The following is a 25,729-nucleotide window of genomic DNA, read 5'->3' as shown; positions in this document are numbered from 1 at the left end:
CACAATGAGACGCTAGTTCTCAGATATGCCATGCTCAATATTTTTTCGAGAGTTCAGAGTTCATTCATTCCCTCTTTGACAGAAGGTAACATGCAGTCTCCAACAGTGTTGTGCTAGTTACTGACAAATAGTAACTAGTTAAAGTTATTAGTTACTTCATGAAAAAGTAACGCAGTAACCCAGTTACTTAAACCAAAAAGTAATGCGTTACTGAAAAAGTAACTTTTGAGTTATTTTTAAAGGTTGACTGATTGACTGAACTCCCCTGTAGTCTTTATTTTAGTCTGTACTGATGTTATATTACAAACTGTTGATGAAACCGACCATTTCAGTTCATTTGCATCCACATCACTGAATGTAACTACTAACTAGCCATGGAATATTATCCATTGTGCACCAACCCAAACACCAAACACCTATTTATTTTATTTAACAACAGCCTACAAAAAAAATAAAGTGGCTTAAAGCAAATATAGACATTCAGATATAATCTATTATTCACAATGAAATTGGACAAATTAACGAGCTTTCACTCAACAGCTAAGAACTTCTGTTAAAGACAACGAATGAAATATGAAATGCATACTGATGCTTAACAACACATGCATTTCAATACAAAAATAGCCATTTATATCACAGGAAAACAAAAATATCCCCTTTGCAATCTGTAAACTATAATATATGCAAAATGCAAATAAATAAACAATGTGCAATGTGCTGCAGAAACGCACAATGAAGCTAAATGTGCATGTTTCAGAATAAAAAAAAATTGCCAAATATCACAGGGATAGTAACTATTTGCCATTGGTGTGCATCGCGCTCTGCATTGGTGCGTACAGCTGCTGGACCCACAGTCCGTCGGGCCGAATGGGTTTAATAAATGGATTAAATTAAATCATAGTCGAAGTAGTTTGTCTTATTTCTACTGAAAATCATGCCTTGTAAAAAAAAAAAGAAAAAGAAAAGGTTGTTCCCCGGAGTCACACACGCAATAATTAATGCGTGAAATAATGCGAATATCTCCACGATTGGAAACTCTTCTGTGCCATCTTGTTGCTCATCAGACCAGAGTGGTTGAGAGGCACTGACCTGAGCGCGGACGCAGGAGAGAGAGCGCCGAATGTTTTGTTCTCAATTCAATAAAACTTTATTGATCGCTGGAATGTTACAGGAACGGTGCACCATTGCAATGAAAACGTTGTACGAAACCTCGCCAAAAGGAACGGAGTAACACAACGTTTGGTAACGGAAACGGAGTTACTGAATTAAAAAAAAGAACGCATTACGTTACTCGTTACTGAAAAAAGTAACGTTGTTACGTAACGCCGTTACTAATAACGCGTTACTACCCAACACTGGTCTCCAATAAATACACCATACAGGATGAAGATATTGCTGCCTTCATCAGATTTTTTCTGACGTAAGCACTGGAGATGCTGCTGTTCTCGACAGTCAAGTTACTGACAGGTTAACAAGCTAATAAAACTTTAGCTTGCCTAGTTAGAGTCCAAGTAAAGCAGAAATAAATTTGTGTTACGAGTTTGTCACACTGCATAAACATGTGTCATTAACCACTGAGCCAAATTTGAATGATTAAAAAAAAATTGCTAAGTATATAAAATAAGGTCTCAAAATCATGGCAAAACAAGCACTTCTCTCTGCTGTGAAACGCTGGGGGCGTGTCAGCTAGAAGCGCTGGAACCACGCCCACACGCGGGAGGGGAGCCGCCTCCGTGTGACTGTGACAGTGGAAGCTAGCGCAAACAGCCTCATCAGACGGACCCAGTGTTATAATCCGGAGAGTCACACATATTATTCAAGGACACAGGACAAACACCGGATGAGGGTTCAAACATTTATTCGGCACTTTCCACAGGTGGCGCCGTCTTCGAGCTGGAAACTGACGAGGTTCTGGAGGAAAGAGAACCCTCATCACCCGTGCCCCAAAGATTATATATAAAAAAAAACAAAGTATCAAACGAAAGAAGGCCCAGATGCGCCAGCCAAACTTAAAGGGGCTGTATCATGCTTTTTTAGCTAGTCCAAGCCCTAGAAATGGCACTAACATGGTAATAGTTTATTTTTGGTGCTAAAAAAAGTAATTTTGTGTGAAATAAAAGATTTTCTGGGGCTAATTCTGAAACCCGGAAGAGAAAACGCTCCGTTTCACTGAAAATCCCGCCTCTCCCCGTGTGGACTTTGACTGACAGCGTGCTTCAACCAATCAGCGCTTCAAAACAAATACGCTGGCTAGCTTTAGCTCTTTAGCTCCAGCTTCTCGACACGCAAAGACACGCAAAAACATCTTTTCCGGTGAGAAATTCACCAAGCGCAGACCCTTCAGACCCTTCAGACTCTTGCTCTTGCTTGACTGTTGCTTTCAGATGATGGTTAAAGTTTATCTCCGTAATCAGAGTCAGAAAAAGCGGCCACGCTGATTGCCGAGGGCCTGTGGGAGGGAGGGCTCAGGGGAGCCATCTTCTCCGTGTGACGTTAATGTGGGAAAACAGAGCGTTTTCACGGGTGCGGGAGGGGCTGCCTCTCTGAGCAGCACAACAAGGAGGAAAGGTTAAACACGCAGGCACCAAGGAAAAAAAACGCTTTGGGGGTGTTTTTGGTGAGTACATGACTATATAACAAGGTTAAAACATACAAAAAGTGAATTTTGCATGATACAGCCCCTTTAAGAAAAAGACGAGATCACAGCCCAGCTGCTATGCAGCCGTAGCAGCTGATCCCTCGTCCAAACTAAAGACACAAAAACCCCGACTAAACCCGATCAAAAGAAAAACGAAAGCGGGACAGCTGGTCACACCTGGACAAAAAACGACAGCGATCAAAAAAGGGAAAAAAAAGGAAAAAGGAAAAAACACGAAGCCGGCTAGTTGGCTAGCATGATCTGGCCAGCACCATGCTGCCTGACGGAGCCAGAGTCCAAGGTGCGCCTGCGAGAGCACCTGGCGTGGCAGGTGTAACGAGGTGCGAGCGAGAGAGGGAGAGAGAGACAGCGACCCGACAAAGAGTGCCGCCTCCACGCTGCTATTTATGGTGCGGCGGCGCAACTCGATCCAATGAAAACCCGAAAAAAAGAGAAAGATAATTACTTCAACAAAAAGGTAACAAAACACAAAACAGGATCAATATTCACTAAATACCTGAACGGAAGAAAAAAAAAACTGTACATAAAAAAACAACAACAACAACAACAAAAAAAAACACACCATGTGCCCGCAGCACATCACACCCAGTCCTACCAATTTGAGCCAACAGAGCCAGAAACTTAACCTTGCATAGCAGATGGGCCTGCCTGATTCAGTTCCTAAATCCTGCAGATCCCATCTTGTAGCGCTCCATAGACCAGTGATTTCACCGGGTTAAAATGTTGCCGGCCCAATCAGGGGAAAGAGGCGGGAGGTACGGGAGGAGCGGAAGTGACGAGAAGACGTGACGACAGCGGGAAGCGCATGAAAGTTTGAAAACAATGGCGGCATGCAAAGCGATCTCCGCGGACACGGCCATATCTGCAGTTTTATAAGAAAGCGACTCAATTTCTTCTTTTAAAGAGGAGCACAGAACATCACTTAACGTCTATTTGTCAGGAAACGATGTCTCCTGCTTCTCAGCAGCAGCGCACGTCAGCTCTGTCACACCGTGGCTTGATGTGGATTGGTCTGTGGTGAGTGTGTCGCGTGTCAATCAGAACGGTCGTCCAATCTGCTTCTTCTTTGGTTTGAACGGTCGTCCAATCGTCAACTACGGATTGTTTTGAAGGTCCCGCCTCTGAAATCAAATCGGAAGAGCGGCTACCCAGATGGACCTGTGAAATATTTCCGTGGCGGACATATGAACCTGTCCATGTGGCGTGTCAGGTTACCAGAAACTGGCTCTGAGTCAGATGCTGAGAGTGCTCAGCCTCGTTCCTCACAGTCGCCATCAGAATAATAATTTATTTGTTATAATTAAACAGTCGGATTCCCCCGGTCCGCAGTTCTAAACTAAGTTTCATTTTCCCTCGTGGTTTTTCTTTTTTCCTTTCTTTTTTTTTGTTTCTTTTTCATAGTAATTTGGGCTTGTGCTCCACTGGGAGGGTGTATGCATGTGGGAGAGAGATGATAACTGGACCAAGGTCCACTATTATCAGCACCGCAGCCGCGGACATGACCAGGAAGCTCAGCGTATGAGAGGTCAAACCACCATGTTTCTGTAAGAAATTGTTAAGTCTTGTTGAAAATACCTTCTCCAATATTTTTGAAAACTGTGGAAGTAATGAGATTGGACGATAGTTAGAGAAGTTGTGTTTATCACCGCTTTTATACAAGTGTTTGACTTTGGCCAATTCCATTTCATTAGGGAAAACTCCCGTGGTTAATAATTGATTACAAATGTGAGTGAATGGCTCAATTACAAATTCGATTATGCTTTTCACAATGATCATATCCAACCCCTCACTATCAGTCAATCTCTTATTTCCAAAATTTTGTACAATTTTTAAGATTTCCTCCTTTTCCACCTTTTCAAGAAAAATACTGTTTATTTAATTATTTATTAAATTTTCATTTATATTAGATATTATTTTTTGGAATATTCGCTGTGAGATTTGGTCCCACATTAGCAAAGTATTCACAAAATTCATTTGTAATTTCTTTTTCAACATATATTTCAATATTTTCCTTTACAAAGTACTTTGAATAGAAGTTTTTTTTCTTTTGTGTTGATTACCTTGTTTAATATTCCCCAAGTTGACTTTATATTATTCCTGTCCCTTCACTCTCCCCGGGGTCTGTGTCCTGAAAACAGAGCTTGCATTTTCAGAAGAGCGGATCCGACTACATCTCGCGAGAACAAACCTGCTTTACGGCATTCATACGGGATTACAAGTACAAAAGCTGTTGGAGTGCGATATCTGTCATTGTGTTGCAAAGAGACGATCTTTGCATGATGTGTTGATTGGTCCTCATTTCCGTTTGGTAACTGAAAAATAAAGAGGAGTGGCACCTCCTCTGGTAGAAGTGAGCACGAGTGAGATCGCTGCACTGAGCTGAGATGCGGAGGATGTTTACAACAGTGACCTTTCACAGGAGACCAGTAGGGGGAGTGCTAAAGCAAATCTTGCATAGTTCTCCTTTAAAGGATTTTAAGTGTGCCTTATAGCCCAAAAAAATACAATACTGTCATGGATTACAGTCACATTTTTTGTGTCTTTATTATGTAACACTAATGCATTACACCCCAACCCTGAATTTATGTTAATGTGCTCTTTCCAATGTTATGAATTCTGTTTTCTTTTCAGGGCACTGCTAAAGGTGATGACAAACAACAGTCACCTGGTGGAGGTGGATCCTCTTTCAGTCCGTTCCTGCTTGTACTTCATGTCTCTTGATGAACTGAGGGAGTGCAGCTCAAACTTAAAAGCTGAGCTTTTGGACATACTTGAAGTTTTCACTAAGCGTGCTCCTGCAGAAATTACTGCTAATTCTCATGAGGTAGGTGATACTTGCCATAGAATTAAGATATTTGATAATAACTAGTGCTGTCAGGGGATCAGAAAAAATAATCTAATTGATTACAAGATTTTTAATTAATGAACCTAAATGATCACATTTTCAGCTTGTTATGACCACGGCTCTTAAAGGAGGAAGGAAGTAACATAAAACTCAGATGGTAAAGGTAAACAGAGGTGTTTAATAATTAAAAAGGGTAACAGAAACTAAGGGACACCAAAAGTCAAACTCAACAAAACGACGAGAAAGAAAACTACTCCAAAAAGTGTTCCCGAACTGATATCTAAACAACACAAAACCACTGGCTATGCACCCGTGATTGGAGGACGGCGTGCTCTCCCCGATGGTCTGGTGCCTCAGCCATTCAATAATCACCTCCATGCCTGAGAGCCTGAAGGTGAAGCAGAGGGAAAAACAGCCACACATGCACACGCACACAACACAGGCCACAAGCAATACGGCTGTAGCCGTAACACAGCTCATATCTGCATTAGGTCCCCAAATAAATAATTCAGATTCTAGGACGTTACAGAATTGTAGTGCATGACTCGTCAAATGAGTACACTGAGAAGAGCAGATTTGAAATCCACAATTTTATTGATGATGAATGATACCTAAGTCAGGGCATCTTGTCCAAAATAAATTCTAAGCCCGATCAGGCATCTTGTTTGTTTGTTTGTTTGTTTGTTTATGTTTTTTCGAGTGCTCAGCAGTAAACAAAAAAATCATTACGATCCAATATAACACAATACAATAACAAAATAAAATCTCAAATAACACTTTCAATTTGTTTCATGAATTAAATGCAAAAGAAGAAAAAGGTCAAGCACATCCCAGCAAACAAATTAAGCTTGGTGCAATATTCAAAAATGAAGTACAAATACAGAGTAAAAAAATCAGGTAGAAAATAAGGCCAAGTCTTAAATAGGCACTTAAGCAAACTCTAAATTCTAAAAGAATATGAACGCTGACTCAATACAGCAATTCAAAATGAGTACTACAAGTATGACATGTCTCTAAATAAGCCAACTCACAATTCAATTGTCAATGAATTTGCACTCAAGTGTGCAATTATTAATCTTTCGAATTGATTAATCTAATCAATGCTATAAAATGTGACAGCCCTAAAATACACTAATTATAATTCTGAATTTCTTATTTGTCTCATCGTTGGTCTGGTGTAGGTTACTGGGTTACCTATTTTCATTATGTTTGATTAAGACAAGGATAAATCAAAAATCTTGAGTGCCAGAACAAAAACTACATTTTATGTTTGTTTTTTTTTTTTCTTTTCAGGCAGTATCTGGCCTTCTCTCACACATCAAGGAAAATCTTGATCAAGAACGATACAGGTGATTGACTTCAAATTCAACCAGAGTTCAGTTGACTGTTTAGACATAAAGACCGCAGGTCTGAAAGACGTGTGTATGTATGCTATATGTAGATACCTATATATTATAATGGAGACAATTATTAATTAATAATGTTAACTAGCTGTCTCTGAGAAAATCAGGCAGAAACCATTGCAGAGGTGGAACATGACCCATCTCAAATTTTAGTGGCATTGGCCTTCATGGCTCTTTTTACAGATTGAAGAAATGGGGTTAAAGTCATTTTTAGTCAAAAAATTATTTTAGGGTGTGAAATGACATTTTCAAAATAAGATCTTTTCAAAATAAGATCTTAGAATCAACCGAAAAACTGCTTCCATTGGAATACATATTAAATTGATTTATTCTGAGCCTCCTGTTTTCACTGCGCAGCACCTCGGATAAAGATTTTGCAATGCATTCTTGTAATATCACTCCTCAACTTTCAAAATTAAGATTATTTAAAATTAGTATATATCACTCAGGATTTGCATCTCAGTCTGTTGCAGTTTTGCTATCAAGTTTGTGCAAAATATAGCATTACATTTCAAGTTGTAGAAAACAACCGGAGGAAGTGTTCCATGGAACAGCATTTTAATTTTGAAAGTTGAGGAATCATATTACAAGAATCTATTGTAAAATCTTCAGAATACCTCAATTTAACATGTAATCCAATGGGAACAGTTAATCCCAAGGCTTTATTTTGAAGTGCCATTTTTGCCCCTAAAATAATGTTTTCTGACTAATAAATACTTCATCCCATTTCTTCAGTCTAAATAAAGAGCCATGAAACTCAGCATCATTAAAATCTGAGACAGGCCATGTTCTTCCCCCTCAGCTGATTTTCTCAGAGGTAGCAAGTTCATTTCTATGCACTGTTGTAAATTTGCTATAATGTGTTTGATAACAAATTGAATGTTGTGTCATTCCCTAAAAGCTCATTTATTTATTTATTTATTTATTTATTTATTTATTTATTTATTTATTTATTGTGGTTTATGATAGTCATTTTACAGAGGTTTAAATTTGTTGTTAAGTAACAGTTGATGTTGTCATTCCCTGAAAACTCATTGTCTAATCATCCATTTTTTGTGGTTTATGGCAGTGATTTTACAGAGGCTTACAGGATAGACTGCCTTTCAGCAGCAGTGAGGCTGTTAGACAAGATTTGCAAAGGGGTGAAACCAACATACACCCAAAACTACCCTGATATCCCAGTTGCATGCATGCATCTGGTTGCATCTGTAACCGACTTTGTTCAGTGTAACAAGCAACAGGTAAGTGGGGTGTGTCCATTCTGTGTAGCATGAGGTGTAATCATTAATCTTTGATAATCTTATAAACTTCACCAATGATTCACATTTAGGAAAGCCGAGAACAAGACGGAGTACAGCAACATGTGAGAGAACTGGTGATCTCTCAGGCAATGGGAATAATGAGAGAATGGATGAGTCGGACATTTAAACAGTTGCTCAACAAGGGATTCACATCCCTGTGGCACGGAAAGGCGACAGATCAGTTTGAAGTGAGCGCTTTTGTTTTATTAAAAAACCTCATATAAAAAAAAATACAGAAACATGAGTAGTGAATGCTGAGAACCATGGCTCTAATTATTTTTCAGACGTGGAACAACATAATTTCAATTAGTTTCAAAGATGAAGATTTCACAACAGAGTGGGAGCAGACATTCAAAATGGATTTTGAGGGCAAGTACAAAAAGGTAGGTGATGGATGACTTGTAGATTTTGATATGGAATTGTCTCAGATAAAAGTCCAGCATGTATAATGAGTTTGTGTCATTTTTCAGGAATCTCCTCAGGATCAAATTGATTTCTATTGTAACTATATAGAGGTGCTGAAAGATTCCCGTCCACATCTTGCTGCAAGTGTTGAGAACTGTGCTCTCGAAGCTGTTACACATTTGTGCCAGGTACGAGTTGTTTCTTGGGGTGTGACGACACGCCCTGCTCATGAGACGAGACATGATATTGGGTTCACAATCATGAGATGAGACAATAGTTACGCTTTACTGTTAAAGGTGCATTAAGGAGTTTTTCAACTTTAAAAATACTTATTTTCCACCATAAATATGTCACACATTTTTAATGATGTGTACAATGTGCCCTGACATATTCATTGTAAGCACTGCTAACAGCGCTAAATTGTCACTTGAAAGTTGCAGTGCCGGTCCGGCACCAGAATTTTTTGGGGGAGAATTTGAAAGGAATGACGTAATGCACGCTACGGCTGGATAGGTTTCGCTTTGTCCGCCATTACTCTGCCAGATGCTTAGTGAGCAACAACTGAGCAGGATCTTCCAGAAATTAAGACAAGACTGGCTTCCAGCACTGCCACAACTCCAGCACAGACTCGAGGTAAAAGAAACTTAAATTTTACTCCAGCGCTACTAAAAGAGCGAGGAAGGAGTTCCCGTCTTCCGTGCACGCGAGCCACAGGCACGAGTTTTTCACTAAGCTGCATTACGCCCAAGGCCTGCAGGGGCCGCTGTTTTGCATAAAATGTGCAAACTCCTTAAGGCACCTTTAAGAAAACTAAAATGACAAACTATTTAACTTGAACTGTCAAAACGGGTACATTTTCAAATGTTTTATATTTTGCATCCATTCATGAGTATAAACTTTCTTCCTCAAATTAAAATAAATATTTCTGTTTTTAAAGTGTGAACAATGCAAAACTTTAACCAAAGTACTACTCTGTCAATACAGAGCGCATATTGCTCATGTAGGTTCCTGAATCATGAAGCCTAAGTCCGACGCTCCTATTCCCTCCTAAAGTCCACACTTGGGGAAAAAAAAAGAAAAAAAAAAACTCCACAGAATCCTCGTTTCCTTTAAAAAAGTTTAGTTGAACTTTAAAGTCACATTACAAAAAATATAATGTCCATAAACATAAACTAAATAACAAAGGTAATATCCAAAGATACAAATAAAAATCAAAAGAGAGAAGAGAGTGAGAAAAATAGAGAAAGAGAGAGGTCGAAAAACTGTGTGGCTCCACTCCACTTGCCCGTCTGCCTGTCAGATCCAGGACAGCCATGAAACTTAAGTTTTTTCACAAGAAATTAAATATGCAAATTATAAAAAAACCACAGTTTACTCCACAATATCTACCTAACTTTATCCATAGAATTTTTACCCTAACTTATTTATAAACATATTTTCAAACGTAATGACCACACCATGAAGTGTAAATAATCACATGTAAATATTTTAACCATGTAAATAGTCCCTTATCATCACAAGCACAAATAAACATTTAAACATGAAATCACAATTCTACGGATAGACTCCAACTGTATTTCTACAGCTCATGTTAGCTGCGGTGTACGGTACTATTTTCTACGGATGGCTCGATACCACTTTTTCACATCCGATACCGATATCGATACTGCAGCCTTGAGGATTGACCGATACCGATCCGATACCGATATGATTCTTTTTGTCACTCTCAAAGTTGTTAAAAATACATGGATGTAATTTGCTTGATACTGACATCTAAAAATACCACGTTCATTGTACAACACCTGTTCTGGTCCCCTAAAGAAAGAAGGAAAATATGTGACAACAACTGAAGTTACCGTAAATCTTCTTATAGTAGCCGGGGCTTTTATTCGTCTCAACTGTAGCTGGTACCAGGCTTTTAATGGAAGGAGGCATGTATAAGAGAGAGACTTGTATTTTAAAATTTTCAAAACGAGCAGATAGATCTTTTGTGTCAGTTTGAACCCAGTAAAATGTACTGAGCTCATTTATTTTTTCAATCGATGTGAAAATTAAATCTCAACATCTCAACATCGAGTTTAATGTTGTCTGTCCCTCCGCCATTTTTACCGGACCCGTGTAATACACACAGTCGCCACCAGGAGGACTGGCGCTGTAGCACAGACTACTGTCAGTACAGCGCCACAGTGCTTCACAGAAAAAAAGAAATGACAAAAAAAAAAAAAAAACAGGCTTTTATGGAGGTGGCTTTTGTGAGCTTTCTTCAAAGCGAGACGGGCTTTTAATGGAATACAGGTCATTATTAGAGGATTTAGGGTATGTGTAACTGCTGTGGCTTTATTGAAACTCAGAGCTCACATTGCTTTCAACAACACTGTAAACACTACGTATCAGACAGATTGGGCTTATGGATTGGATCGAACGAGTTCTAATAAAAAACTCCGATGCTCGATCCAGTCATTTTGGCCTGGATCGAACTCGATATCGATCCAGTGGATCGGATCGAACCATCCCTACTATTTTCTTACAGTGCTCTTCAAGCCTGTGTCTCGTCTGTCACTTGGTTGCCATTCATTATTTCCACTGGGTACCCAAAATGCTGCCAAGTAAACAATTTCAAAGTGGTGGATCCTTCTTTAATGTTAAAATTTTAAGGCTGATATCGTTCTGGCTGCGCTTGATGTTCAGCAGCATCTGCCACCACGGCCGGCTGCCCCTACTGTATTCCTTCTTCTTCTTGTCAGTTTCTGGTAGACTACATGTAGCAAAGATGCTTTACTGCCCCCACAGGTCATATGTAGAAGTTCGGATAGCTCAGAGTCTGATAGGCTTCTGCCCTGTGCGTGCATGATGGCTTTTCACTTAAATGACAGACATCGTTTCCATTGACTACATTTGTTGAATGAATTTGTATTGTTTTTCTTTAATCATGGTTATATTCCTGCACCAGCATTATACTATAGCTTTTCATCAGAAACTACAAATGAAATCATACATTAAATGTAATTATAAAATAAGCTTATATGATGTTTTTTCTTTGCAGACAAAGTCTGAAGGCAAAGTTCTTGAGAAATTTAAGATAAATCCTAATTTTGGAAAGCTTGCCTCAGCAATTATCCAAAAGACCTGGCCACTGGACAGCCAAGGAAAATACCAGGGGGATGAAGAAGTGGTTCTTCGTCATCTACTCTCCTGGACAGCTGCCAAAGACATTTTCCAGCTACATGGTATCTTATTAAGAAAATTCCTCATGCTCAAACAGAAGACTTCTGAACAGTAGCAAATGTAAAATCGTATTTCAAAAACCATTCCATGGATGCCTGAATGCATGATTTTGATTATTTGTTCGTGCAGTCACCAACAACTGTTTCCCTGTACCATTATTATTGTTCACTGTTACGGGTTTTGATGAAACACCGATGTGTTCACTCCATCAATTCAGGTGCAGATCAGAACCTGGCTGAGCAACTCTCTCAAGATGCCAGAGACATAATTACCATCGCCATCTCATCATTCATAGCAATAACAGATCAACTGGTCCAAGGGAACCTCAAAATCAGCCTGCTCAAAATCATTTTGGAGCAAAAAGACGTCTTCTTAGCACTGATACAGACTGGTAATGGAAACTTAATTTTCACGTACCACATCAGCATAAACATAGAGCATGTTGAGAGATTTATTTGCATCTATGTGCTCTGTGTCAACAGACTTTCTTTCTAACAATGAAAGCTACAAAGATAATGGGAAGATGAAGTGGCTTTTGCAGTGCAGACATGACGAATTGGAATCTATTTACCATGAAAAGGAGCTTGTGGATGTTCTCTTCACTCTGAACCATAAACTTGAGGATCATATAACAGGTGAGCTGGCCATGTCCAGGTTTCATTTGATTGGGTTCTTGAAATTTTCATAATTAATGATCACTTTTTTCCTCTCTTGATAGTTGATGTAGCTGACATCATGCTCAAACGGCAAGTCAACATTGAGTGTGCATCATTGAATGAGTTCATGGAGGTTCATCGATATGATCAACGGCAGCCTGAAATGGCTGGTGTTGTTACCTACTTTAGTCTCGATGAAGAAATCAGAGAGATGGCAGAGGTCCTGCACAAATTCAGAGACAGCTATGTGTTCAAAAAGTGTTGGGACCAACAAGCCAAACTCCTGCCTGAGGATAAAGTGAAAGATGATCCTGATGAATCTCAAGTAGCAGACATGGTAACACTAAAAACGATCCATGAAAAAATTTTCATGAGTTGCTTTGACCATTTCAAAGATATCTATGTTCGTTTGAGGGATGGAACCATAAGACTTGAAGAAGTCAATCAACTTTTCAAAGATGTCAATGACAACTATGAAAAACTTCAACAAGAAATAGACATCATGTGCAAAGTCGATAATTCACAGGACAAGCTGTGGATCAACAGCAGGATGCAGCAGATTAAGCAGTACCATGAGCTTCATCTGGCTGTGGCTTCAGCTCAGATCATCATGAAGGTCAAAGATACGCTTTGTCTTCAAGGAGACTTCAGTGTTCTGGAGACACTGACGAAAGTTGTAAGTTAACATGTTTAAAGTTGGTCAAATTAACCTGTTAGTATGCTGAAACACTCTCTCCGTTCCTGAGCTATACTGTCAATTTAACTACCAGTGATCAGTGCATTTAGGAGATAAAGCAAATTTTAGATAAATTGATTTTTTTTTCTTCTCCCCTCAGAATCAAGTAGACTTTGAGAAAGAGCAGCTCAAAAGGATTGATGATGACTTGATGCAGGCAAAGAAGATCCTGGTAGACATCACTGAGCCACGGAGACTGTGTCTGCAGGAACTGGGACGTCGAGGACAATTTGTGAAATGGGCGAAGGAAGCCCTTGAAGGTAAGTTCACATCTTACAGTATTAGGGCCTGAGCACAGACGCTGCATATAGTCCATAAATTGAGATCTAAAATTTCACGCGTTGGTACCACCCCAGGGTTCCTACAAGAACCTGAGACATGGCAAACACCTTCCTTTGGCGAAACTTTCCAGTCTGAACTCAACATATCCAAACTGTCTCTGGTAAGGGCACACAGCTGCCCAGGATGTGCAGTAAACATTATTTTAATGACAACTGTTTCTTTTACACACACATACCGCACCACACAATCTCCTGTTTCATTTGACATATATCTAGTGCTGTCAAGAGATTAAAAAATAGATTAATTATGCTCTGTAATTAATTAATCTAAATAATCTCAGAAATTGCTCAGCAAAGCCCTCAACTTGATGTATTTTCATTTGAATTCATTATATTACTGTCTCAGATGAATAGATGATAAATGTAACAAAAATGTGGCTTTATAAAGTCATTTATTGTTTTTACCAGACTTACCGAGAAACAATATCTGCTAGTCTCGTGAGATCTGGTTATATGATATAGCATTGCCGGAAGTTAGGCAGAGTTAGGTTGGGTTCTCCTCGGAGCAGCAGCCTTGCTCTAAATCAGCTGATTTTTGAGTTCATCCTCTGCAATCCTCAATCAATCTTCCTCGTGCAGCGTCAACACCTTGACTCGTCATCTTTGGCTCTGATTCACCAAAAATTCCACGACAATCACAATATTCTGATCTATGATCACGCTCCAATTTCAGTAATTGTTGACTTTAAGAGACCTAAACAATTTTCATGGCGACTACATCCTTCCTTGTTAAACAACAAAACTTTCTGCCAGAGCATCTCAACCAAAATCACAGAGTTTTTTAAAATGAATGACACAGTCGATGTCACAGACTCCATGCTGTGGGAGTGTTATAAAGTATACATTTAAGTTTTATTTAAGAGGTCACATTATATCATATGAGACTAAACATGAGGGAAATACAAAAGAAACACTCTAAGGACATTGATGCAGGATTATCAAAGCTTGAATTGCAATATATAAAAGAGGTTAACATTCTGCAAAAAGAAATCACCAAGTTAAAGTATGAGTACAATACACTTCTTTCTAAAAACTTAGTGATCAATCTTACAAGGCGGCAGCATTATTTTGAATTTGAGATCAACCTCACACATTACAGGCAAACCAACTAAGAGGTTGTAGCTACACCGGTCCAAAGTAATGGCCCCGCTTCATACAGATGTCTTTTTTCAGTTTTATTTCATCTCTCCTCCTCCATAGACACCATGAAAACTACTACTAAAAAAAAAGAAATAAAAAACATTTGCAAAACATCTCTTTCGTTCTTAAAGTCTCTCACAAACGTCCGGCAAAGAATGACCAGCATTTAGACAGGTCCAAACACAATCGCCAAATGACAGGAAACATTCAATTGTCAATTCTGGGGTCATTTATTCAACATTTTTAAACACATACAACACCGTATGAAAGTACAAAATTAAAGTTACCGTGTGCGCCTCCTGGACCATGTAGAATGTTAGTTTTGCTCTGGCCATGTTGGTGTTCTGTTGTGCAGCCAACTTGGCGCTCTCTGCCATACTGCCTCACCCACTAATGCCACCCATATGATCTCTGAACTCGCACACGTGACTGAGACTCTACATGAAATCAATTAAACTTTTCAAACATTTAATCAACCAATATTTTTAAAAAGTAACATTTCTTAAAATCACTTTTTAATAACCCATGACTTAAAACAATGAAATTATGACCATGGACAATACACTTAAAAAAATTATAGAAAAATGTCTTATAGACAGCTATAGAGGTCAGCAGACAAAGAGAGGTATTCACAAGATAAAATCTAGCAATGGCAACTGTGAGGAGGGTGGTAGGAATCCTGCACACTAAAAAAACTCCAAATGTGCGGACTGCTTTACGGCATGCGTCACATCATGATGTAACATTGTTTAGCCACCATTAGATTCATTACCTCGTCGCTATCCATCCTTCACACAGCCGCTGGAAACAAATGTAGGCGAGTTCAGTCCGACAGCATGCCACCGGGAGCAGCATTTTACGACGTCACGCGCTAGTCCTCATGGGAACTGTAAGTATTCGTTCAGGAAACACTACCGCTTTTGTCCACTGGCGCCGCCAAAATCAACGAAAACTGAAAGTTCCTTAGTGTTGCTTTAACTGCTGCAGGGAGTACTATGAGGAGTTGTAAAAATCTAAAAATAAGGGTTATGCTAAGAAATGATTAGGGAAACTAACTATTCCACAACTTGACAATGAATCTCGAGAAGCGTTGAACTCTAGTTTAACAATTAAAAAAATAACGGATTCCATCAAGTCCATGCATTGTGACAAACAATGTGGCCCTGAAGGGTTCTGCATGGAATTTGATAAAACGTTAGCTGAACAACTAACACCATTCCTTATTAAAATGTACTCTCACTCGATCAGGTCAAAAACACTTCCCCTATCGTTTAGAATGCAAATATTTAGCTTATTTTGAAGCAAGATACAGATGAAACAGATCCTTAATCATACAGAACATTATCCATATTCAATACTGACTTTTGAATCCTCACAAAAATCGTAGCTGACTAGCTTAGTCATCACATTTGCACAATTATTCATCTAGACCAGAATGGCTTTTATCCCTGCCAAATTCTTTTTTCAATGTATGAAGAGTGACGAATTTAATGTATCACAAACATAATAAACTAACAAAACAAGCTTACGAGTATCAACAAATTTTGATTCATCTCTATTAAAGTATAATTTAAAGTGTCAGTTGACAATATAAAATAGTAAGGCATTAAAATAACAAAGAAACCCAAGGACCCTTTCACAGCTTAATTCATTGAGTAATTCGAAAAACTTAAAGACAATTTTGAAAAATTTAGAATGTTATTAATATTATATCACTGATTGGTCAAGTGAATGCTGTTAAAATGTTTACCCTGCCTAGGTTCCTATATATTTCAGAATGTTCCAGTTTCTGGTCCTAAATCATTTTTCAAAGCAATTGACTCCATAATTTTACTATTTATCTCGGGGTACAAAACACACAGAATAACCAAAAAACACTTGCAGGAACCAAGGGAAATTGGTGGTCTTGGATTACCATACTTTCAACATTATGACTGGGCAGTGAATTTGAATCTGTGCTTATTGGCATTGTGGATCCCAAAGTACAAGTGAAGTGGACCTTCCTGGTTAGCAATTGAAAATCATTTGTGTACCAACACTTCATTACCTTCTATCCTTTTCTCTTCTTCTGGGGTCAGGAAGGTGTACAAGAGAGATCATTTTGTTTTATGCAATGTCCAGAAAATCTGAAACCAAATCAAAAAAAGCATGTAAGTTGCCAGATATCTCTGGTTGCACTCCAAGCCATTCCACCCTCTATGCAGGATGTGGCTTTTAACGAATGGAGTCAGACCAGGATCACTAAATTAAATGACCGTCACATGAAAAGTTTGTATCAATTTGAGCAATTACAAGGTTAATTCTCCCTTTATAAGACCCAAATTTGTAGATATCGTCAGGTGAGAGATTACATTCAGCAACATAGTTCATTTCCCTGTCCAGCAGATGATATCCCACTACTCAAACTTCTAACAAATTCACCACACTCAAAACATCTGATCTCTAGTTTTTTGGGCATTCGTACAAATCTGCAGGATTTTAGAATTGATAAGATCAGATGAGTTAATAGGTATTTTGCATGTAAAAAAAAAAAAGCTGAGATACGATCTGTTCAGTAACCCACAAAATTTTTTTAAGAATCTGGAGTCCAGTGCTTCTTCACATAAAAGACTAATGGACATCAGGCCTTTGAAGGCACCCATTTACACTTTACACTCTTGTTTGTCCTGTGTTTTGCCCTTGTAATATTTAGTGTGTTTTGTTGATCTGGGTGGGAGGGAGGGAGCGAATGGGTGATATTGTCTTTGTTGTTTCATTACCTTTTGTTAATGTCATAAATGTCATTTGTGAATATGAAAAAGTAATAAATAAATAAACTGGGGGGAAAAAAGAAATTTTATATTTTTTATGTGTTACGTTAAGTTTCACAATTATTTGCAAAAAATAAGTATGCACAGTTTGCTGTAGAAGGTGCGCTTCTGTTGTATTGTCATTGCCCGCAAAGAGGACTTTGTTCATAGTTTGTTTAGTTGGAAAAAATAAAAAGATGGCTGACAGCGCAACATGGTCTTTTTACTGTGCTGCGATGAGAAAAATTGTCATGTGTAAAGCCTAAGTCTCTGTTTCAGTCGATTTAATGAAGAGGGAAAATGAAGAAAAAAATGAAACAAAGGTTATCTTGTACAGGGATAACTTGTATCACTGTTGCATATGCCTTAGTTATATCGTTTGACCATGTTAATGTCTTAAATGAGTTTAATAACAAACTGTGTCACTGTCTAGTCTGCCATTTCAAAAGATGAACAACGTTTTCTGGTTTTCTGGGAAAGCAAGCTTGAGATAATGAATTATGATTGTATTTTATTTCCTGAGTTGTGTTTATTTGATCCAAAATGGAAAATCAGATGAAGGCTTGTTTTCTGTTTTTCGATTTCCAAAAGAGAGATGTGCTGTCTCATTTCTTTTTGTTTACTGACATCAAATCAGATAACTGAAGTCATCTCGTTTCCCGTTTTTGGATTTCCCAAACCAAAATGTTATTGAATGACCGGAAGATACACGGATATCACACCACCTTTCGGCAACAGAAATTACACTTTAAAGGTGCCTTAAGGACTTTGCACGTTTTATGCGAAACAGCGCCCCCTGCAGGCCTTGGGCGTAATGCAGCTTAGTGAAAAACTCGTGCCTGTGGCTCGCGTGCACGGAAGAGGGGAACTCCTTCTTCGCTCGTTTAGTAGCGCTCAAGTAAGATTTAAGTTTCTTTTACCTGGTGGAGTTTGTGCTGGAGTTGTGGCAGTGCTGGAAGCCAGTCTTTTCTTACTTTCTGGAAGATCCTGCTCAGTTGTTGCTCACTAAGCATCCGGCGGAGTAATGGCGGACAAATCGAAACCTATCCAGCCGGAGCGCGCATTACGTCATTCCTTTCAAATTCTCCCCAAAAAAATTCTGGTGCCGGACCGGCACTGCAACTTTCAAGTGACAATTTAGCGCTGTTAGAGGTACTTGTAATGAATATGTCAGGGCACATTGTACACATCATTGAAAATGTCTAACATATTTATGGTGGAAAATAAGAATTTTTAAGGTTGTAAAACTCCTGAATGCACCTTTAATGTAGTGCTGTAGAACTGTTGGTCAAATCAATTTCAAATTTGGCAACATTTGTGTCAAAGGGTGTATATGTGGAAGTGTGTGTCAATGGACGTGCATGGGTGCGCAAGGGCCAGCTTATTGCTGCCCACAGTTTTAATTGTTTCTTTTTTTTTCTTTTAAAAGATATCAATGAGTTGAAGGTGTTTGTTGACCTGGCTTCGATCTCTGCGGGAGAGAATGACATGGATGTGGATCGTGTCGCTTGCTTCCATGATGCAGTCCTTGGTTATTCCTCAATGCTTTATGAGCTAAAACCAGACTCTGGGTTTGATGCCTTCAAAGAAATGCTCAAAAAGCTTTGGAAAGCTTTGGATAATGACAGCAACCTCTGCCAGAAACTGGTAATACTCACGATAACTGAAATGCAATAAGGAATGAAGTTTGTCATATCTGACTTATCAGTTGAAGCAATTGATTTTTCAGAACTTTACTGATCTATGCTTCTTAAAACAGTCATAACTGATTAATAACTACATTACAAGAATTCATTACAAATTAACTGACAGTACCTACTTGTAAGACTGCTCAGTAGAAACAAGTGTCTCCATTTGTAGCGGGACACTGCACGCCATCTAGAATGGTTGAAGATGGTGAAGGACAGCCATGGGTCAGTGGAGCTGTCGTCTCTCTCATTGGCATCAACCATCAACCATAAGGGAATCTATTTGATCAGTCCACACGGTGTCGAAAAGGTAAGAGACACAAAGTTGAAGACATCCCTCTTAGCATTTCAGCACAGAGGTGTAAGAACAAATGTTTTGATGAAAGTATGTAAATATTCTGTGTTTCACTCCAGCTGAGTCTTAAAACTGCTCTGAAGCTGCAAATTCCAGAAGAGCTTGATGAGGGTCCGCAGATGCGCTGCTACTCTCTCGAGGATCTGAGAGAGTTGCAAAACAAACTTATGCTCATGTCTGGCAAAGGAGATAAAGGGCAAAATGAAGTTGAGCATTTTGCAGAGGTAGAGTGAAATTTATGTTTTTGTATGCCATGACAATTTCGGTATTTTTTTTCTCCATTTTTATTAAAAACTGAATGCTGTTTTCAGATAATTCTCATTGATTCAAGCACAGAGTTATATAGGGTTGCACTGGTAGTTTTCAACAGATGTCTGATCTATCATTGATTTGATAGGTTTTCATAAGTCAAAAGGTGAATGCAAATCTTTTCACATATTCAATGAGTCAGGCAATGTTTTAACACACAATGACATTATGTCATAATTAAATTAAGTGGAAATCATTGACCCACGATTAATTAACTATTTTCCAGCTTGAAACAAAAACCTACTAGTCTGCTGTTCCATGTAAATTCAAATACTTTCCCAATACTATATAACAAAGTTCTGCCGAGTAATAAGTAGTGGCATTCACGACAGTCTTCTTCTAATTTCAGGTTTTTGCCAGTGTCCAAAGACTTGCTGAGGCATTCATTGCCTTGTACAATGCTGGAAATCCTTTGTTCAGGCACTGGAAAGTGCAAATCAACTGCTTTTCAGATAACCAGTTACCCAGCATCATGATGGACTTCAACTTGGACAGAGTTCCCAGTGTCACTATAGATGGAGGCATAGAAGAGCAGCTGCCTGAACTTTGCAGAAAAATGGAGAAATGTCTGAAATACTGGATGGATTTTGTCAACAAGCAGAGATCACAAAATTACTATCTGAACTATTACACCGCTGAACAGATTGTCTACCTGTGCAGCAAACTCACTCAGCAAAATGTGACCAGTATCGAGGATCAAGTTCTCATGATGCTGTCTTTCATCAAACCAAACTGTACGACCACAGACTTGGAGCACGTCTGGCATACACTTCAAGATGAAATTATCACCAAACCACAAGAAAGAAATGAGGATCTTGAATTTCAAACCTTTGTTATTTTGCCAAGAAGTAGCACAGAAGACCAAGAACTCGACAGCCAGCTGAGTTCCCTGCCAAGTCTTGTGGAGCAAACAAATGGTTTGCAAGCATTTGATCAGATATGGAATGCCTACATGAAAGACATGAAGGATTTTCTTCCACACGTTCTTGACATCAAAAGTCTTGGAAGACTGTTGGAAATACTTGCAAACAAAAGTGACAAAAATGAAGACTGTGACAGTAAGGAAGATAATTTGGAAAATAACTTCATTCAGAGGCAGCTACCCAAAGGTTTGGCCACTGGGAGGCCAAACCTCATTGTTTGTCCACATGATGAAGTCTTGACATCTTGCATCTCAGTTTATATGAACAGTGAAACTGTCACACTTCCAACCTATGACGAAGTCCTCCTGTGCAGCCCATCAACTCCATACGAACAAGTGGAGCTGTTCCTCAGGCGCTGCCTCAGTGAAGGCTACAGAGGCCAAAAAATATATTCCCTTCTGTATGGAGATCTACTCACTTACGATGTCAGCTCTAAACTTGAGAGCTTTTTCCAGGAAATGAAAATGAAGAGTAGGCATGACTACCAACTTGTTCTCATTTGCAGCTCAGAAAGAGAGCATGCCTACCTTCCTTCAGCATTCAGCCAGTACAGACTGCACATGGTTCCCCAGGAGTCACTGGCAAGGATCCAGAGGTACCTTCACAAACATTATGCCGTTCCAAAAGATCAGTGCAGTGCTGCAGCTGTATTTAAAGACAGGCTCTGCGTTGGTATCATCTCATCTAAAAGGGCAGGTGTTGGTATGTATATATATATTTCCCCTCATATTACTTGTTGTCACTGAAGTTGGGGTATCTGCTGTCATATTTGTTGATACCTGCCGTAATTACAGTTTTTGATTTCAGGTAAATCATTGTACATCAAGAGGCTGTATGAAAAACTGAAGTCTTCAACCACAAAGCCATCGGCAAAGAAATGCATTCGCTTGATTGAACCATGTGTTGATGAGAACACCATTGTTCAGTCGCTGTTGGAAAGGTCCAAAGGGGAAGAGCTTACAATGTTTCACTTCGATGTCATGTCATCGGTAATAATGCTTTTCAAAATACTACTAATTCTTATAGGATTTGTTGACTGGACACACTGTGTTAATGAGATGCTGTCATGTTTTTCTTAAAGGTGCAAAAGGGTCTTGCAGAGTTCCTTTTCAAATTGTTGATTTTGCGCTATTTGATGGACTCTGAGGGAAAGCTGTGGAAGTGCAATGACAAGCAGCTGTATGTCATTGAGATATTGGAACCCACTGTCAAGTTAAACCAGACTACATCAAACCAGGTACATGTTTTTTCAGTGGTACTGAGCACAAACAACAACTATCTGTTGTGTGATTATGAAATGTCACTAATCCTCAGTTTCATCCACAGGCTCAGATTTTGCCAAGCACATTCACAGATGTGTTTCCAAAAATTGTCTGCCGACCACCCAAAGATGTACTCATGCTTGAGATGAGGAAGCGAGAAGATCCAACCGTTGTGAGCAGTGATGACCCTCTGATGGATGAGGAAGAATTCAGGAGTGAAGCTTTCCAGCGACCATATCAGTATCTGACACGCTTTCATAACGGCATGGATTTAGATGCATTTTCATATCAATGTGTTGAGGGGTCACATGTGGAATGTCTTCAGATGCTTCTGATGAATTGTGGCATCATGGACCCATCCTGGGCAGAACTGAGGAATTTTGCATGGTTTCTTAACCTGCAGCTGAGAGACTGCGAGACATCTGTTTTTTGTGATGCCACTTTCACTGGAGACACGCTGAGTGGGTTCAAAACCTTTGTGGTAGATTTCATGATACTGATGGCAAAGGACTTTGCCACTCCATCACTCAACATCTGTGACCAGAGTCCTGGCAGGCTGCAAATGGATCTGACTGGTGTGAAAGATGAAGACTTGGCTCCCTTTCTCATCAGAAAAAGATGGGAAACAGAACCACACCCATACATCTTCTTCAATGATGACCATGTGTCTATGACCTTCATTGGTTTTCATCTTCAGCTCAATGAACAGGGCTTTGTTGACGCCATTGAACCCACATCTGGAAGGGTCATCAAAAAGAATGTCATGACAAAGGCATTGTATGAAGGCCTGACACTGCAGAGAGTCCCATTCAACATTAACTTTGACAGTCTTCCCCGGGGAGAGAAGATCGAGAGAATTTGCAATGTTCTTGGGATTCAGTGGCCTTTAGACCCTGACGAAACCTATGAACTTACAACTGACAACATCTTGAAGATATTGGCAATCCACATGCGGTTCCGGTGTGGCATCCCTGTCATCATCATGGGAGAAACAGGCTGTGGTAAGACAAGGCTCATCAAATTTCTCTGTGAATTGCGAAAAAGCGGAGTCGCCACCGAGAACATGAAATTGGTCAAGGTGCATGGAGGGACTACTTCTGAGAATATCCTTTCCAAAGTCAGAGAAGCAGAAAATGTTGCTTCCATCAACAAAGCTGACTATGGACTTGACACTGTTCTCTTCTTTGATGAAGCCAACACCACTGAAGCCATCAGCAGTATTAAGGAGGTCCTTTGTGACAACACAGTGAAGGGGGAAAGCTTGACAACAAATTCTGGGTTGCAGATCATCGCTGCTTGCAACCCCTACCGAAAGCACACAGATGAGATGATCCAAAGGTTAGAATCTGCAGGCCTTGGGTACCGAGTTCGAGCTGATGAGACAGATGAAAAGCTTGGATCCATCCCTCTTCGCCAATTAGTATACAGAGTTCAAGCATTGCCGCCAAGCATGATCCCTCTGGTGTGGGACTTTGGACAGTTAAATGAACACACAGAGAAAAAATACATTCAGCAGATTGTGCAAAGAGTGATTGAAACAAAGGCAATCGATGCGTATCACATCACCATGATCACTAATGTACTTTCAGCCTCACAGAAGTACATGCGTACAAGAAGAGATGAATGCAGCTTTGTCAGCCTGAGGGATGTGGAACGTTGCATGCAAGTCTTTGTTTGGTTCTATGACAACCATGCCAAGTTTTTTGCAGAGCTTGAGGAGCTTGAAAAAGTTCAAAAAGCACAAAAGAAAGAGCGACATCACAGAGGGTCAGAGGTCAGGGACCCTGTTGTCTGGTCTCTAGTCATGGCCACAGGAGTGTGTTACCATGCCTGCCTTGAAGATAAGGATCAATACAGACAAAAACTCAGCAGTGAACTACAAACATACAGTCCAGCAGGTGTAATGCAGGAAATCTCATTAATGCAGGATTTGCTTTTAAATGGCGTCCCAATGGGTGATACTATTGCCAGAAACAATGCCCTCAAAGAGAACGTCTTCATGATGGTGCTTTGCATTGAGTTGAGAATCCCTCTGTTCTTGGTTGGGAAACCTGGAAGTTCAAAATCTTTGTCCAAAACTCTGGTGGCAGATGCAATGCAAGGCCAAGCTGCTCATTCTGACCTTTACAAAAGGCTTAAGCAGATCCATTTGGTGTCCTTTCAATGCAGTCCACATTCAACACCAGAAGGCATCATCAATACATTCAAGCAATGTGGACGCTTTCAAGAGGGTAAAAACCTTGGTGAATACATCTCCGTTGTGGTTCTGGATGAGATTGGCCTGGCCGAAGACTCGCCAAAAATGCCACTGAAAACTCTTCATCCATTGCTCGAAGAGGGATGTATAGATGATGAGCCCCTACCACACAAAAAGGTTGGTTTCATTGGTATTTCCAACTGGGCGCTGGACCCTGCAAAGATGAACAGAGGCATTTTTGTCTCCCGAGGTGACCCTGATCAGAAGGAACTCATTGAAAGTGCTCGAGGCATTTGTTCATCTGATGCAATGGTTTTGGAGAAGGTCAGTGATTTCTTTGAACCTTTTGCAAGAGCCTACTTGCATATCTGCCACAGTCAAGGGAAAGGGTTTTTTGGCCTTCGTGATTATTACAGCTTGATAAAGATGTTTTTTGCAGAGGCTAAGGCTTCTCAACGGAGGCCCACAGCAGAAGAGACAGCAAAGGCTGTTTTGAGAAATTTCAGTGGCAAGGATGACGTAGATGCAGTTACTGTCTTCACAACAGAACTGCAAATCACTCCGAATCTTGAGAACCTCAGCGCCTTCGAGTTTGTGAGAGAAAACCTTCACGCAACTGCACAAGATGAAGAATGTCGATACCTGCTGGTACTCACAAAAAATTACGCAGCTCTGCAAATCCTGCAGCAGACATTCTTTTCAGAAAGTGTTCAACCAGAAATAATCTTCGGCTCCAGCTTCCCAAAGGATCAAGAGTACACCCAAATCTGTCGCAACATCAACAGAGTGAAGATATGCATGGAGACAGGTCAAACTGTGGTTTTACTAAACTTGCAAAACCTCTATGAAAGTCTGTATGATGCCCTCAACCAATACTATGTCTGCTTGGGAGGGCAGAAGTATGTGGACCTTGGACTGGGAACCCATCGTGTCAAATGTCGAGTGCACCAAGATTTCCGGCTCATTGTCATTGAAGAAAGAGAGGTGGTCTACAAACAGTTCCCAATACCTCTCATCAACAGGCTGGAGAAACACTATCTGGACATTCACACGGTCCTCAGAACAGAGCAGAAGAGGATCGTGGAAGAACTGGAGAAATGGGTCACACTCTTTGTAACTCTGAGCAGTCAGTTTGCAGCAGCGGATCAAACATACAAGTACCAGCCCCCAGATGTCTTCATTGGCTATCACTCCGATGCATGTGCTTCTGTGGTCCTTGAAGTGACGGAGAACCAAAAAGCTAATTTGAACGTGACAGACGCTGAGAGGAACGTGCTTGATGAGGCCAAACTCGTACTCCTCAAGTGTGCTACACCAGACTCGGTGGTGCGGTTGGACCGCACAGGCCTTCCAAAGGTGGAGAGTGAGGAGCTTGCCAAGATCTACTTTGAAGAGCAGAGTAACAATTGTTTGGCCGACTACATACTTTCTCACACAAGACAGGAAGTTAGCTGTCACGCTGCCTTCACAGAGGTAAGGATTTAATCTGTTATGC

At 39.9% G+C, this 25,729-nt stretch overlaps 1 protein-coding gene across 1 annotated transcript in view; it reads left to right on the top strand.

Annotated features, from left to right (window-relative positions):
- Positions 1–25,729, top strand: part of LOC115386507 (E3 ubiquitin-protein ligase rnf213-alpha-like) — an 86,698-nt gene that overhangs the window by 17,348 nt on the left and 43,621 nt on the right. Inside the window, exons 11-28 of the mRNA XM_030088842.1 lie at positions 5,291–5,483; positions 6,798–6,853; positions 7,977–8,148; positions 8,238–8,396; positions 8,493–8,591; positions 8,679–8,801; positions 11,657–11,840; positions 12,056–12,229; positions 12,321–12,473; positions 12,557–13,170; positions 13,331–13,490; positions 18,930–19,147; positions 19,361–19,498; positions 19,603–19,767; positions 20,202–21,477; positions 21,583–21,764; positions 21,857–22,012; positions 22,102–25,707. Of these exons, the coding sequence (XP_029944702.1) occupies positions 5,291–5,483; positions 6,798–6,853; positions 7,977–8,148; positions 8,238–8,396; positions 8,493–8,591; positions 8,679–8,801; positions 11,657–11,840; positions 12,056–12,229; positions 12,321–12,473; positions 12,557–13,170; positions 13,331–13,490; positions 18,930–19,147; positions 19,361–19,498; positions 19,603–19,767; positions 20,202–21,477; positions 21,583–21,764; positions 21,857–22,012; positions 22,102–25,707 (7,828 nt within the window). The remainder of the gene's footprint in view (positions 1–5,290; positions 5,484–6,797; positions 6,854–7,976; positions 8,149–8,237; positions 8,397–8,492; positions 8,592–8,678; positions 8,802–11,656; positions 11,841–12,055; positions 12,230–12,320; positions 12,474–12,556; positions 13,171–13,330; positions 13,491–18,929; positions 19,148–19,360; positions 19,499–19,602; positions 19,768–20,201; positions 21,478–21,582; positions 21,765–21,856; positions 22,013–22,101; positions 25,708–25,729) is intronic.

The sequence above is a fragment of the Salarias fasciatus genome, chromosome 4 (assembly GCF_902148845.1).
Source record: "Salarias fasciatus chromosome 4, fSalaFa1.1, whole genome shotgun sequence".
NCBI classification, from domain to species: domain Eukaryota; kingdom Metazoa; phylum Chordata; class Actinopteri; order Blenniiformes; family Blenniidae; genus Salarias; species Salarias fasciatus.
This window is presented reverse-complemented; position numbering and strand designations above follow the sequence as displayed.